Below are 19,343 nucleotides of genomic sequence, written 5' to 3' on the forward strand. Positions count from 1 at the left end.
TTCCCCGTCTACATACCTTAGACTTTTCCTATTGAATTCCTACTCATCCTATAAAATTCCTTTCCCCTTCTAACTCCTCCATGAAGTCTTCCATGATTTCCCCCAAATAATCATGATCTTTTCTTCCTAGAACCTCTAAAATAACCTTGTTTTTTTAACCTTGTATGTGCCTTTTTCATATTTTATCCTATATAATAGTCATCAAAGAAACATAGCTCCATGTCAGGTTCAGGATCATGTTTATTAGAGTCACATTTTCTTATTTCATGCAGCTATGAGGAGAACATAGTGACAACATATCACTTTTAATAACCAATAAGATCAAGTAACTTTTATGCGTTCTCAAGATTAATCAAGGTGGCTGTTTTAATTTAAACACATACGTATAGCACCTATGTTACAAACCAGGATAGAATTCTTATTTTGATGAAGTAAACTCTGAGACTCTTTGTAGTGTTAACTAGAAAGGACATAACATGTATTCTCAAGGACCTCTGATGTGGGACCTTAACAGTTTGCAGCTCCTAGAAACCCTCTTACTAAAAAAATCTCCTATCACAGCTTTCAAACCAGAGTTTTAATTTTGATGAATACTTTCCTCCTCTCCTTTCAACTAGTTCGTACATAATGAATGTTCACTGCAGGATGAGATCTGTCCTACATGCTCCTGCATAGTTATTCCAATTAGCAACCATATCTCATTTAGATGGTAGCTCAGAGGCCATAGGATCCAAATCATGCCTGAACTCTTTAAGAACCCCATTGGCAGTATTCACCATCATTGGTCATCCATCCTTTTTTGCAAACTTTTAGTGAGAGGTAACCAACTACTTGCCAAAGTAGCTTATTCTGTTTTCAGATAGTTGTATTTATTAGGAAATTTTAGCCAAAACCTGTCTCTCTGCAACTTTCACCCACTGACATTTTCTAATCCTTCTTCTAAACGACAGCCTTAAGCACTTGAAGACATCTCTCAGGTTCTCTTCTACTTCAAGCTAACCATCCCCATTTCCTTTAGCCGAATGTCATATGGCCTGATCTTCAGGCCCCTCACCATCTACAGAATGCTCTCTAGTTTATCAACAGTTTTCTTATAACATTGAATTCAGCTCTAATTACAATATTTCAGATGTGGGCTGACCAGGACTAAGTATAAAGAGACTACATCACTTCATTCTGGACCCTATGGAAGTCATGGAAGTCATGCAAAAGAGCTCAAATCTTATGCCTTTGTGTTTGGACATTGTGTTTTTCCATTAAAATAAAAATATCCTAGAAACGGGTTATGCACTAAGCCATTATCAGACATTTAATTATGTATCATTTCAAGTTTACTTAACAGTTCCCTGATGAAATAAGAAACAGGACAGGGAAATACTAATGTGCAGAGGTAAGGATAGATCTAGAACTTGGAAGAGAATATACGGACAGTGAGTCTATGGAATTGTTCCCCTAATCAGCCCTTGATATCCAAAGGCAATGAGAAGCAGGGAGGGGGGCATGTGCAGGAGGGACAGAATAATCATTTATGTAGTGCCTACTATGTGCCAGGCGCTGTGATAAGAACTTTACAAATATCATCTCACTTGATCCTCACAACAACCCTGGAAGGTAGGTACACTTATCATCCTCATCGAATAGTTGAGGCAACTGAGGCAAACTTTGGTTAAATGACATGCCCAGAGTCACACAGCTTATAGGCATCTGAGACTAGATTTGAACTCAGTCTTCCTGATTCCAGACTCAGTGCTCTATCCACTGTACCACCTAGCTGCTCAATGTTCTTCTATGGGGGGAGAGAGAGAAAGGAAGGGATTGGGAATGGGAACAGGGTACCTCAAAAGAAGGAATAAGGTCAGTGAGAGGGCAAAGACAATTCTTTCACAATTTTGCCCAGGGCTAACCTTGCTCATGGTTATAATGCTTCCTCTCTCCAGTTGTTCTGACCTTCCTAATAAAATTCTCATTAGCACATATTAGGCCTTTATTGAATACCTGGATATACTTTGTTCCCCTTGAATCATAAGCAAGCTGTAGGAAACTGGTTGAGACTCCCTCTGCTGTGATTTCAGACAAAGGGTAAGGGAAATGTCCTCATTCAAGGTTCACTGATATCTTTCTGGAATCTACTGGAATTTTGAGAATTGGGAATCTCATAGCATCTCTTGCACTCATATTCCATTGGCCTTTCAAAGTTGAACTGAAATCAACATATTTGCTTCTCTCCTAAGCTTGGGCAAGACCCTCTGATTTGTAAGAGATCAACAGGGACTTCCCTAGAGAATGGTTGCTGTAGAACTGGAATAGGTGTGTCCTCCTGGCGTGTGTGTGTGTGTGTGTGTATGTGTGTGTCTGTGTGTGTGTGTGTGGTGTATTTTATAGCTGCTCTAGGAACTTGGTGATGGCCTTCTCTTAACCCGCCCATTTGGGGAGAGATTAAAGCCACTGAGGTTGGTTGTGCCATTCTTAATTATTGAAAACTACATCTTCACTGCCATTGAAGCCTCAGCTAGCAGACAGGACACAGGAAAGGTAAGTTCAAATTATGGCTTATGAATCTAGATATTCTGAATTCTCCTGGCTTGGTGCAGGGGGTGGGGGGAGAACGGGTGAGAATATGGGGAGAGAATGTAAAATACATACATACACATATATGTCTATGTACATGTATGAGTCTGTTTATATACATATGTGTATATGTATACCTACATATATTAGATAGATATATAGCAGTTCTCAACAGAAAAGTATTATCTTCCCCCAAAGGAACATGAAATTTTTTCAGATTGGTCTTGATATTGTCATAGTTGAGACTCCCTAAGAGCAGGTACCAAATCTTTTATTTATAAATAAATATATTTATTTCTATATATCTTATACTTTTAGCTGAGCCTACACTGGACATTTAACAAATATGAATTCAATTGTACCAAGATGAAAAATTATTGATACATTTTAGAAAGCCTCTCTCACAAATCATGTATGGTACGATCACCAGAAACTTCAAGCAGTGTTGAAAATATTTCTATGACCTCAAATTATTGTCAGGAAGATGAACGAGGAGCAAAATGTAACAGGAAAACCAGCCCAGGTCCAAAGATTCTCCTTCACATTTTGTGAAAGATTAAAGGTTTTATGTAGCATTCAATAGAACAAGCTTAGTGAAAAGCATGACATGGATATGATCCTGTTAAGTTGAATTCATCAATGAAATCTTTTTTTGGTCTCCCATTTGAAAGGGATGGATTCTTGGCATTTGGGAACATTTTTCTCTTTTCAGTCATTGCCATCACATCTAAATGAGTTTTGTAATATTACATGATATTATATTTGACTGTCTGTAGGTGAAATGCCTGCTTTTTTCCAGAGCATGCTTTACCTTTTGGAGTCTGGTTGCTTTTTCATATATTTGTTTTCCTAGCAGAAGAAAAGATTAAGCTAAGTCAATATAAATACTTTTCAACCTTGGTTCTCTCCCTGATATTTTAAAAATTTTCACTTATTAGATCACACATTGTTGTTGTTTTTAGTTTGTTAATAGAACCCATAACTAACTAGCAAGCATTCTTTGGGGGTGGAGAGCGATGCTATGTCTCCCTCAAGTTTGATTGTCCGCATGTTTCTGCAGGATTCTCTGAGAAGAATATTCCATTTGGTGCCACTTAGGTGTCGCCATGTCTTCAGACTGCTTTGAGACCACCAATGACTACTATCTCCTCTGTAACACTGAAGAAGCATGGGGCATTATTCTAGAGTCACTAGCAGTAGTAGGAATTGTAGTAACGATCCTGTTCCTCCTGGCACTTCTCTTGCTCATGTATAGAGTTCAAGACTGCATTCGATGGAGCATCCTTCCCACCCAGTTTGTTTTCCTCCTGAGTGTGCTGGGTCTCTTCAGTCTGACCTTTGCCTTCATCGTCAGACTCAATTTGCAGACTGGGCCTGTGCGCTACTTTCTCTTTGGTGTCCTCTTTGCTCTCTGTTATTCCTGCCTCCTGGCCCATGCTTCTAACCTGGTGAAGCTTGTCCGAGGGAGAGGCTCCTTCTCATGGTCAACATTACTGGGCATTGCTATTGGTGTCAGCCTGTTACAGATCATCATTGCCATCGAGTACGTCACCCTCATGATGAAACGAGGTCCGATGTTTATATATATGACCACAAATCAACTCAACGTAGACTTTGTTGTGCTTTTGACCTATGTCCTCTTCCTGATGGCTCTAACCTTCTTTGTATCCAAAGCCATCTTCTGTGGCCCCTGTGAAGCCTGGAAGTGTCATGGTACATATATCTTCATCACGATGGTCTTCTCAATTATTATCTGGGTAGTATGGATCACCATGCTCTTAAGAGGTAACCCCCAACTACAACAGCAGCCCAGATGGGATGATCCAGTCATCTGCATTGCCCTGGTTACCAATGCCTGGGTCTTCTTACTGACATACATTGTGCCTGAGTTCTACGATCTCTACTGTTCATGTAAGCAGGCCAATGTCTCCCAAGCTCCAACCTACCAACAGAGCTTCAAACTGGAGACTCAGGATCTTTCTCGAGGTGAATAACATATACACCTTTTGTACAATGGGGAAGTGGTAGAATGAACTGGTTGACTTTAAGAAATAGGCAGATTTGAGGTGAGTTTTAAGAGAGAAGGTGAATAAGCAAGGCAGACATAGAAATGAAGGTGCTTGGAATTATTTAACAAATGTAGACAAAAAAAAATCAATTCCCTCAAAATACAGAAAATCATATGGAGGGACCAAAAAGGAAGTGAATCATTGGCACCAAGTGAGCAGAGCTTGACTTTGAGTGTATGTGGATAGCTATCTAAAGCAGATGATCTTACCAGATTTCAAATCAAGCTTGAACAGTGCAACTGTTGTGACATAGAATGGCAAGTCAGCTACATTGGCTATTTAATGAAAACATCAGCCTAGAAATAAGTGAAATTGAATTGAACCAAATAAAATGTATTGCACCTATGTTGACTGTGAGCTTTATACAACTAATTTTAAATATACCTTTATTAAAAAGTTGTAAGACCCAGGGGCTTCTATAGATCTGATCTTTTGAAATGGAGTTTGTGAGAAGGCATTTGGCATTTCAAACCCCGTAAATTCTTTCTTAGAAGGAAGAAAAAAGTTTAAACCAGGGTCTCTGCATAAAAAACTCTTAATAGGTGAACCTTACTGGGGGAAAAAATAACTTGTGTGGGTCACATTTTCTGTCTATTCCAGAGGATGTTATTGTCCTTTGATTTAAGATCAAGCTGTCTATTTATCTTTTCCTGAGGGATAAGTCCAGAAATGTGGTACAGTGGAAAGAGTACTGACTGTGGAATCAAAGGGCCTGTGTTCAGATCCTACTCCCTATGTTTTCTGCCTATTAGACCTTAGACAAGTTACATAATCCACTTGAACCTCAGAATTTATACCTTTAAAATTAAGGCTATTGGACTCGATGATTTTTCATAGAACTTAGACTCCATAGCAAGATTGCTTAAGACATTCCAGTTCATAGAAATCCAGAAGCCCTGCAACTTCTTTGGGAATTTGGGGGCTGATTATGCATAGTCCAAAGTGCTACTGCTTAGCCCCAATTTTCATTTCTCATTGAGAAATCCATTTATTACCAGTGAGTTCATAGAATGCAAGCCTCCAAGACATGCAATTTAATTACTTAATATCTTGTACAGCTCATCACACTCAAACAATGACTGGTAAAAATCTTCCCTTGAACACATGGAGGCACCAATTTATGAAATTGTAGGCGATGCTTCCTAAAAATTGTTTTAAATCCATAGCTCATTATAAATAAAACTTCAAAATAAGCCCTATTCATACTTGTCTATTAATTAGTATCAGGTCAATTTAATAAGCCTCCCACACTAATACTGTATATTACTCATTTATAGTGTTACTATAGTAAAACAAACTAGAAAAAGGGCTTTGCTACATCCAAGTACAACAGCAACAAAACAAATCTGAAGTTCATGATGGCTAAGCTGATGATGAGAAAACAGCATAGCATTGAGTTGTTTACTTTTGCTTTCTTAAAAAGCAAGCACTTGAATGGGAGCGTAGCACATGATAACAGAAGATCCTTTCATTGTGTCCATCCATCACAAGACTACCCGGTCAAGTTTTAGGATCTGCTAATGAGACATATGGGAAACTTGGAAAGAGTTTAAAGGAAATCATAAAGATGAGTAAGGAGTTGGGCCAGGAAACCTATGAAGAATGGTTAAGGCAATAAATCTCAGAATGGGAATCTTGAGCAATGTAGGACATTTTCAAAGGCAATCTGCTTTTCCAAATCTCTCATTTCTAAATTAGAGTCTTATTAGATTTAAGATATCTAGAGAGATGATAGAGAATTTACTAAATATTTAATATGTTCCAGGAACCAAGTTAAATGCTAGGGCTATCTACAAATAAGATAATCTCTACCCTTAATGAGCTTATATTCTAGTGGCAGGAAGACAACACATAAAAGAAATACTGGAAAGATAGTGGGGTTGGGGAAGGGAAGAAGAAATCCCAATAGGGGTATATTGGGAAAACTATAAGAAGTGATCTGGTGACCTGGTTCCTAGCAAGAGAAGGCAAAAGGCTCTCCTACCAGGACCAGAGGAAGTTAGGAACGGCTTCTTAGTTTCTGGAGAGGTTGAAACAGTCTGAGTGAGTCCATGGTGGAGATACTGCAGGAAATGACGTGGTGCCTTGGTTCCAAGACATACACTAATAGTTTAGAAGTCAGATGAACTGAGATTTAACTTGTTCACACAAGGCACAAAACCCTTTGGATAATTGCCATAGTAAAACTTAGAAAGTGTCAACTAACACTGACCAAACAATTTCACAACTGCCAAAATGATTTTCTTCATGGTTGGATGAAAAGCAATTGATACATTATCACATAACCATGCTTGTGCTTATAAACTTTAAGGAATTTCTCCTTTCCTTCAAAATAGATTCCTCCCCCAGAAGGATAATTCTCCTATTATATACTCTTTCTTCTCTCTGGATTTTTGTGATACTGCTTTCTCTTGATTCTCCTCTTACCTGTCAGACTGTGACCTCTCAGTTTCCTTGGCTGCACCTTCATCCATGTAATGCCCTCTAATGGGGGACATCCTCCAAGGCTCAGTACTATTTTTTCTTTTCTTTTCTATCTCCTTTGATGATACCTGGGTTCAAACAAGATCTTTTTTCTTTTTTAAAAAATAATTTATTTATTTTTAGTTTTCAATATTCACTTCCATAAGATTTTGAGTTTCAAACTTTCTCCTCCTCTATTTCCTCCCCCCTCCCCAAGATGGCTTGCAGTTTAATATAGGCTCTACTTATGCATTTATATTAAACACATTTTCACATTTGTCATGATGTAAATAAGAATTAGAACTAATGGGAGGAACCACGAGAAAGAAGAAACAAACCAAAACAACAAAAGAAAAGGAGAGCAAATAGTATGCTTCCATCTGCTTTCAGTTCTTTCTCTGGATGTGGATAGCATTTTCCATCATGAGTCTTTTGGAGCTATCTTAGATCCTTGCATTGCTGAGAAGAACTAAGTATAAAGTCAGTCATCACACAATGTGTTTGTTACTGTATACAATGTTCTCTTGGTTCTGCTCATTTCACTTAGCATCAGTTCATATAAGTCTTTCCAGATTTTTCTGAAGTCTGCCTGCTCATCACTTCTTAGAGCACAATAGTATTCCATTACATTCATAAACCACAACTATATATGACAACAGTCATTCCCCAATTGATGGGCATCCCCTCAATTTCCACTTCTTTGCCATCACAAAAATAGCTGCTATAAATATCAAATAAGATCTTTTTGCAGATAATTCCCATGTTTATCTATACAGCCCTATATTCTCTTCTGATCCCCAATCCTATATCTCCCACCACATTGTGAACATTTCAAACAGGATACCCTGTAGTCATCTCAATCTCAACATGTCCAAAATAGAAATTAGCTACCCCACATCCACTGGCCTACCTCTCTTCAAAAATTCACTCTTAGTGTTGATGCCACCACCATCCTACAAGATTCTTAGGTTCACAGCTTCAGTATCATACTTGATTCCTCACTGTCATTCAACCCATATAGCAAATCTGTTGATAAATCCTGTCATTTCTTCCTTTTCAACTTCTCTCCTATGGGTCCTCCTTCTTTCCATTCACATAGCCACCTAGTTGACCTCTCACTTGAACTGCTACAATAGCCTTCTAATGGGTTTTCCTACCTTGTCTCTTTCCACTTCAATCCAAACTCCATACAACTGCCAAAATGACTTTTCTATCTATAGGTCTGACCATGTTACCCTCTCCGCTTAGTAAAGCCCAGTGGTTCCCTACAACCTCCAGGATTCAAATTAAAGTCTTCCACATTTTAAAACTCTTCCCAGTCTGACTCCTTCCTACATGTCACATTCTTCTCATTCTACCTCCCCATCCATTTACCTTATGGTCTAACTGGATCAGCTTGTTTGCTGTCCAATCTCTGTGCCTTTGCATCAGCCTCCCTCAGGCTTGTAATATTCTCTTTCCACATCTCTACCTCCTGACATCCCAAGTTTATATCAAGACCTAGCTCAAAGACCATCAGCTGGAGGCCTTTCCCCCAAACCCCAAACACTTTCATCTTCCCTTTTGAAGCTACCTTCCTTCTATGCTGGACGTATCTTATATTTACCTATTTATTGACCTTCTGTCTCTTCCACTATTCTTTAAGGAACTAGATTTGCCTTTCTTTTGTATTCCTATCACTTAGAATAATGCCTGACACATAGTAAATGCTGAATAAACACTGTTGATTGATTGATTATCTCTTTGCCTGAACCATTATTAATAAGAAGGCTATTTATGAGGGCCTTCTGAAATGCTTTTTCAAATAATTCAACTTGACATTCAGTCAAGTAACTTTACAGTAATAGCTAGTATTTAGTAATTTAGTAATTATATATACCACTTTAAGGTTTGCAAAGCACTTTGCATGGTTTTATTATTTGATCTTTACAAAACCTCTTTAAAGTAGTTGCTGTTCTTATCCGCATTTTACAGATGAGCTAACCGAGACTAAGATAAGTGAAGTGACTTCCTGCATGATTAAGATGGATTAAGAGCTTTGGGTTTATGAAGCAACACAGTAAAAATGCAGTTAAGAGGACTGAAAATAAAGCAGGAAAGGGAATAACGAAAGGAATGAGACATCAGGAGGATTTATACTTTTTCTACTAAGCTTAGGTGGAGCCTGACTGTGTAGAATGACTTGGAGGGATGAGATCTTGAATTTCTTATAATAAACGTTTATTAAATTGAGTATGAGTTCAAACACTGTGAAATGAGTCAATATTCATTCATTCAGCAGCCAATAAATATTTGTTAAGGGCATTGCAAAGCACTGTTCTAGGTTCTAGGGAAGATCTGTACAAAACATAAGTGAAATCCTTGTTCTCAAAGTGCTTAACATCCCATGCAATTGATAAAGCTAGAACAAAATGAATACATAAAAGCTGTGCAAAAAAGTCTCATACTTGGGTGTAGTTATGGTCTTTATTTAATTATGAAATTAAGAAAGTCTCAACTTTTTATCAAGTGGAACAAAGCTATGATCAGGCTGAAAGAAGTATGATGGCATGATTCATGGTCTGATCTGATGAAATCTGGTCCTCAATGAAAACTTATTCCCGTGAGACAGTTCCCTCATCATGAGTCACTTATTCAATGTATTTCCTGGACTTTGAGAGCAAGAATCTGATACATTATATCATAGCTGATAGTAGTAAAACTAGTTGCCAAACTCACTAAACAATGTTAGCAGGAAGGAGTACACTATATTCCTTTTTTATTATTTTAACTTTTTAACATTATTTTTTTTATCAGATTTTGACTTCCAACTTTTTCTTCCTCTCTCCTCCCTAAGACAGTAAGCAATTTGATATGAGCTGTATATGAGCACACCATACCACCAAAGGGTCATAAATCTCAAGTTGGAAGAGCCCTCTAAGTCCACCATTTTACAGATGGGGAAACAGAGACCCAGGGATATTAAGTGACTTGCCCAAAATCATGCAGATAGAAATCATTAGAGGAAGAATTTGAATCCGAATCATGTGACTCCAGAGCAAGTGCTTTTAACCACCTTGTACGTGGGTCAGAACCTTTTCCTAAAAGGATATTTTGCGAAAAGGATACCAAAAAACAAACAAACAAACAATGACTTAATTTTAGCAGCCTTTCTCCTCATTTATTAACAGATTGTCTGGTCAAGCACAGTATTTCTCTTGATCATATACTAAACTAGTTCAATTCAATAAGCATTGTAAGTACTTAGTAATTCCCAGGCACCAAGCTAGACAAACTGAGAATACAAAACAAACAAAAAAAATCCCTAATCTGAAGGACCTTACATTCTCCTGTTTGTATGATGCATCATTGGATGTCCTTATCCTAAATATGAAGTAACAAACCACAAGTATCCTTGCACACTACAATTCACTTTAAAAAAAAAATCAACCTCCCTTCTTCCCAAGTTAAATTTTCTTTACTAAAGCACTCTCTTGGCTTGAAGGCTAGAAGAGGCTATTTGTAGATCACTGGGTCTCCTGGTGGTTCTAATACGATATTTTTTAGATTGATTGATGCTAACGCAGTGCATCTTTGGCTTTCAGCCCGAGACAGTGATGGAGCTGAGGAAGATATAGCACTAACATCATGTGGTACCCCTATTCATCTACAGGTAAATGTGCTCTCCTAATTTCACTAACAGAGGAGAACAGTTAAGTATCAAATGGAGCCTTTACATTTCATTTTTGATGTGCTCTGTGCATGCGAGAGAGATAAAGGTCACAACCAGATGAAGAGAAGGCATCAAATTTAGGGCTCTGCAGATCCAGGGTAATTCTTAGGAGCTTCAGCAAGAATAATTCACACACTGTGCATCTTGTTCTTTTCCTTCCAACATTTCTAAGTAGGGAAAATCAAGTTAAATTATAATCAACCGAGACTTTGAAGGAGAAAATAAGTTATTAAATATTAAGTTGGGGGGGAGGATATTCTCACTCTGTTGCCTTTGTAATGGAGGAAAATTATTGTTTTATTTTACTCAAGTGTTGTTGTTGAGTTGTTTCAATTATATCTGATTCTTCATGATTCCATTTGGGATTTTCTTGGTAAAGATACTGGGATGTTTTGCCATTTTCTTCTCCAACTCCTTTTACAGATAAGGAAACTGAGGCAAACAGGGATAAATGAGGTGACACAGATAGTAAGTGTCTGATGTCAGATTAAAACTCATGAAGATGAGTCTTCCTGATTCCAAGCCCAGCACTCTGTCCGCTGTGCCACCTAGTTGCCCATGTTGAACACATATACACATACACACCTAAAAACACACACATATATGAATATATGTATATGTCTCAAGGCACTTATGGTTTTAATTTGATTCTAAAAGTCTCAATTTGTTTACAAATTGAAAAGCAACAATCACACAGGAAAGAACTAGAAGCTTCTTAATTGGGCTGGAGCCCAGTCCTCTCCCACCAGTTTTCTTGTTAAGTCATTATCCCTCATCTGGCCACCTGTCTTTCACTCCTTCTAAGACGTTGTACTAAGGCAATACTATTAATTTGCTATATATTAGCAAATTTCATTTCAGATAAGGGCAGGAGACATAAAGGTAATAATAACAATAATTATTATTAACAAACTAGCATTTATGTAACAATTTAAAGTCTACAAAGTGACTTACAAATATTATCTCATTTAATCCTCATAACAGTACTGGGAGGTAGATTTATATTATCCCCATTTTTCAGATGAGGAAACTGAGACTAGAGAGATTAAGTGACTTGCCCAGGACCACACAGCTAGTAAGTATCTAAGGCTGAATTTGAACTCAGTTCTTTCTTACTGTAGGTCCAGTATTCTGTCCACTATGCCACTTAGTTGCTCCAGGTAGGGAAAATTGGAGATATTTTCTGTCCACCAGAAGACAATCCAACTCCAAAAAGGAAAAAAAAAGCCTATGAGGAATATTTCCACTTGAGGAAATGGGGAGAGTGGGAAATGGAGAAAATCAAGAACCAGATATAGGAAATTCCCCTAAGCTAATGTAGATGAACTGATCTTTCTGATATACCCACTGGGAACTGGCCTAATTTTACTTTAAAATGACTTTAGCAGCACAACATTGACATTTCATTTTTTGAAAAATGCCCTTTTAATTTCTCACATTGAGTAAAGGAAATCTGACTCTCATTTAATCCAATAATTCTTTGACTTAGTTTCTAATTCCATGAATTATCCATTGAAGAAACTTCCAAAAAGATCACTGTCAATGATTGAGGAGATGGGGAAGAAGGTGAGTAAGGCAATTTGGGAGGCAAGTTTCAATCTGTTTCCTCCCCAAAACGCCCAAACAACAATGTAAGTGGAGACAAAACTGGGAGTTGTGTGCAGCATCCCATTCCCCTGTGTTCATCTCTGATGGCTGATAGAGACGTTTATTCCTCTGTAGGCTGTTGATCCAAATCAAGAGTACTTCATTCCACGGGTCAAAGTTAATGTTCACCAGGATACAGGATCATAAAGGCAACAAGAAACAGAAATGAGAATTTGGGAAGAAACACAGAACCTACCTGAGCATACAATGAAATGCAGATATCAGCAGTGAAATTGAATTTCCAGAAATCACCATGTGAAGGAAGCAGCTGCTTCTCCTTGCTTCTTTCCTGATCTACAAGGAGCCCTTTTAACAGTTCTTCATCAAAAAAAATCATTTACATTATTAAAGAAATCATAGCTTTGTTGCCTGCTCTACCTTCACTGAGTCTCTCTTTCTTCATTTATTTTACTGAGTAATTCACCTTTCTGGTGTTAGAGTTGGCATTTGATTAATAGAATTTAGAGCAAGGAGTAGATAAACTTCCTTATTTTACTGATGAGCAAACCAAAGCCTGGAGAGGTAAAATGAATTGACAGCATGATCAATGAGAAGCAGAGTCAGAAACCAAGCTCCTCTGACTTCAAATGTAGTTCTCTTTTCATTATGTGAGGTTGTTTTGTACTGGTGGACCCAACAGGCCCTTGTCTAAAAGGACTGCCATTTTCTTATATGGCAGAAAAGAAGGGTCAGATTACACTAGAGAATCACCTCCTGTCTTCTAACAGTATGACCCTAATTTTCTGCCTGAAGGAATCATAATATGTATTTAAAATTTTAGTGATCTCTTTATCATTCCATTAGAGCCTGGTAATCCAAACTTCATTGCCATGAATCTTTAAAGATTCTCCCTTAGTATGACTGGCCAATACAACAGCAGACCTGGAATAAGGTCAGTGACTTGTTTGATGAATCAGTAACACCAAAAGCAGATGCAAGCCAATTTATACTTATAAAGAACTTTTTATAGTGAATATGAAAAGCTACTTGGCTTGGTGTTTCTAACACTCATATGCCTTCGAACTAATTATCATGCCTTCTTGAAGTTCAACATGTGCCTAGGAGATTTGCTGATTTTGTTGAAAATAGCATTTATTTCCTTCTTTCTTATATGTTTTCAATATCCATTTCACTCTGGAATAAAATAATCAATAAAAATAATAATATATCACATTCATAGAATGCCTTAAAGTTTGCAAACTGCTCTCTATATATTATTTCATAGTGTGAAATATAGCATTGACTACTAAGGATCAAATGAGATAATTTAATAAATTTAAATTTATTGAGTGCTTCCTAGTGAAAACTCTTTGAAAAAGAAGACAGATATCTACAAATAAAGTATTATTCCTGTTATACCCAACTTAAAGTACAGCACGGGTTACTTGGTTGGGTAAAGAATCTCTGGTCAGAACTTTTGTTCATTTTGATTCAGCAAATATTACTGAGCTCCATGTTACTTTACTGTGCTAGGTCCTGGAGGGAATACCTTGTGGACAGCCTCAGTGGATTTATGATCTCATCATTCTGGGTACTCCTTCCAATCGCATGGTTCACAACCTGTCCAGGCGTTCTCATCCTGTGGGAACTGGGACACTTGTTCTGCAAATTTTTCTTGGTGAGGCAGAGGAAATGAAGGTTAGCTCACCATGCTAGAAGCCTTCCTTGAGATCACTTGACATTAAGCCACACAGTTGTACATCAGGTACTGATCTCTTGGTATGGGACCAACCACCTCTTTTTCTGGTTAAGTATTTAATCAATATTATCTTTTATAGGCCACTTCCCTTGTACAATTTATCAGTAATATGCTGTAGACTATTTACACTAGTTATACCCTATGTGTTTCTTCATTGTCTTTTGGGCAACTTGCAACTGTAATTATTTGCACACTAATATTTCATACTTTGGGGAGGAGAGGAGGATTTGATGATTCCTACAGTAGAGGGAATCCTCAGCACATAACCTCCCTCCGTAAATGCAACCAAAAGTGTTAGAGTTGCCTGGTGCAGTGAAAGGTTAAATGACTTGCCTGTGGCCTCACCACTAGTATGTATAATATATGAGGCACCACTTGTACCCAAGTATCCCAGAGGTCAAGATCACCCTCTATCCACATTGTCAAGCTGTATCTACATCAGATATATCAGTTATATCAGCCTATATATCAGAATATCAGTTATAAAAGTGGTGGACCTTTGTTGCAGGAAGAATCTTGAAATTCCTAAAGGCACAATTCAGTTTTCCAAATGCAGTCATCCCACAGTTCTCCTCCTATTTAATTCTGACTACAATCCACTTCAGTATCTTTACCAAGAAAACCCCAAACAGGGTCACAAAGAGTAGAACACGCCTAAAGAACAACAAAAACAGTTCATTTTCTAGTCAATTTTAATCAATCCAAGCATTTATTAAGTATCTACTATATGCCAGGCACTACAAATGTGTATATGTGTATATGTGTGTATGTGTGTATATAATATAAATGTACATGTGCGTACATATATACATATATACATGCATAGATACACACAGAGAAATAGAGACAAAGAAAAGGAGAGAAAGAAAAAGAGAGAAAGAGGGATTGAAGGGAGCAAGTGCTGCGGATGATAAAATAGGGAATGAATTAAGGAGGCATGCAGTGAGGTCCAGTTGTGATTCAATAACAAAAATTTGTAATGGGCCCAGTTAGCATAGTTGTGTGACTCCCCCTACTTTCATTCAGCTGAACATGAGCAAAGGACATTATTTTATCATATAGGATTGGGATTTAGCAAAGCATGACTGAGGAAAGGTTGATGGGGCAAGGATTTCTGAGAACAAAGGCTGGTACAGTATTGTTTTGGGTTAGTACAGGTTAACTGTAGTTTTGAGATGGGGAAGTAAAGCCAGAGCAAGTTAGAAGGTCAGGAAAGTACGAAAGGATAGATGTACTGGAGGGCTATAGTCAAGCACTGTGCCAAGTGCTTTACAAGTGTTATCTCATTTGATCCTCACAATAATCCTTGGAAGTGAGTGCTATTATTATCCTTATTTTTAAAGGAGGAAACTGAGGCAAACAGAGGTTAAATAATTTTTCCAAGATCACACAGCTAGTAAAAGTCTGAGGCCACATTGAATTCAGGTCTCCTAAAAACTGTTGAACACCATGTAGAGAACACACCTTATGCACGGTCACCTTAGAATACCCTAGAGCTGCCTTGAAAATAACTGCATCTCTTTAAAAATTGTATAACTTCCACTGTGAGTGAGGTTGTTTTGTTGTTTTTTTATCATATGAATCTTAGCTTTTCCCTAATTCAGGTGTGTGCTTGTTCTCCCTAATAATGTGTAGGTAAATGTCTGCCTATAATTCCAAAGAGTTTTCTTCTCAGTTTAAAAAAAAAACTATAAAGAGGAAAGCCTTTTATGGCCATTACTTACATGTACTTGAGGAATGAAGACATAAAACTGGGCAGAAAATGCTGACACTGGTGCTTACCAAATGATTTGCCCCTGTGCTAACTTACTCACAGGAGATTTCTGGTCAGGCAGGATTTGAGTTCTTGCCAGCAGCCTCACAGTTCACTTCATTTGACTACTTTATTACCTGTAAGGGCAGAAGAGAGGCAATATGGGTTATTGGATAGACTGTGAGTTCAGATCCTGCTTCTGACACGTATTAGCTGTGGAAAAATGGACAAATCACTTAACTTCACAGTTCCTCAATGGATTCTTCAGGTTGTAAGTTACAAAGTTGTCCTCCAACATGTGATGAAGATGTTTCCATTTCAGGGGTTATTTGCATGGATGAAGTCAGAGATTTTGAATCAAAAAGAAAAAAAAAAAGATGATGAATATGCAAAGTTCAAACTACTTAAGTCTTTGTCCAATTCTGTTTTCTCTGGATTGCTGGCATCACTCAAACCACTTATTTCCAAAAGGAATAATTCAGGAGAGTGTAGCAGCAACAAACAAAATGGGCAAAATCCAGAAAAGTAATTTATAAATACTACTCCCCATATGGAGCTAGTTGCCAAGTTTTCTGCATCCTACTTCCAAAATCTCTCTGAATCTATCACTTCCTTTCTATTTTTGTTGCTGCCACTCTCATCATTTGCATACTTGGACAATTTTGACAATATTCTAACCATTTTCCTTGCCTCTAGTCTCTACCTGCTCCAATCCACCCTTCACATTTTTAACAAGATTGATCCTTATGCAGAGATCTTACCTCATTATTTCTCCACTCAAGGTCCTTCAATGTTTCCTGGTTGGCTATGGAACAAGAGCTAAGCCCCAAAACCTGACATCAAAACTAAGAATAAGCAAAGTAGGCTGCTTCCTAGGGTACAGAATATTGGTGACAGGGTTATATGCGTGGAGCAAAGGACAATATTTTCATATTACTCTTTTCTGTTATGTATATATACATAGATGTAACCTAATGCTGTAAAATTCTGCTTTGCCAAGTATGCAAATACCTATTTGTTACAAATCAAGTGTCATAGGTGAGAGTGGATGCTTGACACTTCTGGTCACACACAGAAAACAACATTTTCAAATGTAGGGGGTGGAGTGCCATTTCAAAACTTTGTGTAGCATAAATGCCTTATTCTACCTTTCCCAGGCAAATATGGTTCTCCATTATCTGGTACCATCATACCTTTGCAGGCTTATCCTATGTCATTAGATTGTGAGCTCCTCGAAGACACTTTCTATCTTTTGTCTCTTTTTGTATTCCTAGGGCTTAACATAGTACCTGGCAGATTTGTGGCTGTTCAGTCATTCAGTTGTGTCCAACTCTACATGACACCATGAACTGTACTATCCATGGGTTTTGTGGTTGTTGTTCTTGTTGGGGGGGAGGGGGGGTTGATTTTTGGCAAAGATACTAGAGTGGTTTGCCATTTCCTTCTCCATGGATTAAGGCAAACAGAGGTTAAGTGACTTGCCCAGAGTCAAACAGCTTTGAACCTGGCACATAGTAGGCACAAAGCAATTGTTTATTGATTGATATACCAAATATTCCTTTGAAATTATGTACCAAATGCTTTATTGTCTAGCCAAATAGGATGACTTCCATTCCCCATTTTGCCCCACACTTTTCTGTCTTTGCCTTTGCCTTTGTTCATGCCTTTCTCTACACCTAGAATGTTCTCTTATTTCTGACTGTTGACATTTTCTTTAACCTTCAAGGACTTGTTTGAAAGCTATTCTTGCTAAGAAGTCTCTTCTCACTCTCTCAGTTTGTGGCATGAGAACAGTGATGGATTCATGAGTAAAGAGGGAGATCTTGACTTTGACAACTGCAAGTTATGTGGCCATAAGCAAGTTTTTAAATCTCTCTGTGCCTTACTGCTCTCAGTTGTAAAGTGGGAATAATAAAGCATAAAATACCTTTCTCAATAGGATTTTTGTGAGGCTAGAATGGTACATGGAGTTCTTTGAAAAGTTTACAGCATTATATAAATGTCAGCTATGATCTTTTCTTCTTCAGAGCACACATGTACCTTTCTTATACACTTATGCTCTATTATGTAAGATAGTTATTTAAATGTGGCATCCTCCTACCAGATTTGCAAGTTTCATGTGGATAGACACTGAGTTCTCCTTAAATTTTTACTGTTGCCCCAAACTTGGCATGTTGTTTAAATATTTATTGTAGCTTGAATACTTGTTGAATTATATTGAAATACAAAAAAAAATTTGCATCCTCTTTGATTTGTTAGACCATGGATGAAAATCAGTGCCCAATTGGAACAAAGAATAAAAATGAAAAGATACTGCATGAATTAAAATAGCTCCACCCTGATATACTTAACATGACAACAATAATGAGAAATGGATGAAAGAAAGGGCATCAGGAAAGACTATCACCATTTCCCACAGAAATTTAACCAATGCAAATCCTGCAATGAAGAGGACATAGAGACTAGAAATTATTTTAGTGAGGAAATACTTGATCCTCTTGTCAAGCAGAAAGATATGGCAGTCAAAGCCAACACCTGTTTAGAAATAAACTTGTTTGCAAGATCGTATGGTGGAGGATACTGAAAGATTATGAAAAGTGCTGACTTATTAAACATTGGAAGTGATAGAGGTATAAGTACATTTACAGATATCTGGGAAAGAACTTCAATTAAGTTAGATCATGCAAAGATAAGGATAAAGCTGTATAAAGATTTATACCAAAAATTCTTTCCTCCATAAATGCCAATGGAAACACTCCATTTAGACTTCAGCATCCCAGTGCCCGGGTGCACCACAAAGAAGAACAAATGGCAGTAAAGAAAACAAAGATGAGAAGAAGAATTATATTAGGCCAAAACTATTCAAAGAAGGTTGATGCTGGAGGCAATGCAATTTGAAGGGCATTGAGAAATAAATTCTCTCAATTATGGGGCAGCTAGGTGGTGCAGTGGATAGAGCACCAGTGCAGGAGTCAGGAGGACCTGTGTTCAAATCTCACCTCAGACACTTGACACTCACTAGCTGTGTGACCTTGGGCAAGTCACTTAACCCCAACTGCCTCATCCTGGGTCATCTCCAATCATCCTGATGAAAATTTGGTCACTGGATTCAGATGACTCTGGAGGAAAAGTGAGGCTCTGGAGGAGAAAGATGAACACACACACACGCATACACACATCTCTCAGTTATCAAGATATGTAAGAAAAGTGGCAGGAGAGGAGGATATCAAATATTTGTAAAAAAAAAATCTTGTACCCTATTGTGACCAAAATAGAAAGGTGATTAGGAAATATCAGGAACTAATACCGATGTACCTATTTTCCTCCACCTCTGCCAGATATTTTTGACTGATCTACCCTCATATGGAGGACATAGTTGATGAATATGTGATGAGGAAAGATGCAAGCTTTCAAAAATATTAATCTATCACA

General features: G+C 37.7%; 1 protein-coding gene across 1 annotated transcript; it reads left to right on the plus strand.

Moving 5' to 3' along the window:
* The first annotated feature begins 3,442 nt into the window (after window positions 1–3,442).
* On the plus strand, window positions 3,443–13,523 carry GPRC5D (G protein-coupled receptor class C group 5 member D). The gene is made up of 3 exons (XM_072650327.1): window positions 3,443–4,554; window positions 10,685–10,752; window positions 12,535–13,523. The coding sequence occupies exons 1-3, from the start codon at window positions 3,675–3,677 to the stop codon at window positions 12,604–12,606; spliced, it is 1,020 nt and encodes a 339-aa protein (XP_072506428.1). The 5' UTR covers window positions 3,443–3,674; the 3' UTR covers window positions 12,607–13,523.
* Window positions 13,524–19,343: the final 5,820 nt, after the last annotated feature.

Source organism: Notamacropus eugenii, chromosome 3, assembly GCF_028372415.1.
Source record: "Notamacropus eugenii isolate mMacEug1 chromosome 3, mMacEug1.pri_v2, whole genome shotgun sequence".
Taxonomy (NCBI): domain Eukaryota; kingdom Metazoa; phylum Chordata; class Mammalia; order Diprotodontia; family Macropodidae; genus Notamacropus; species Notamacropus eugenii.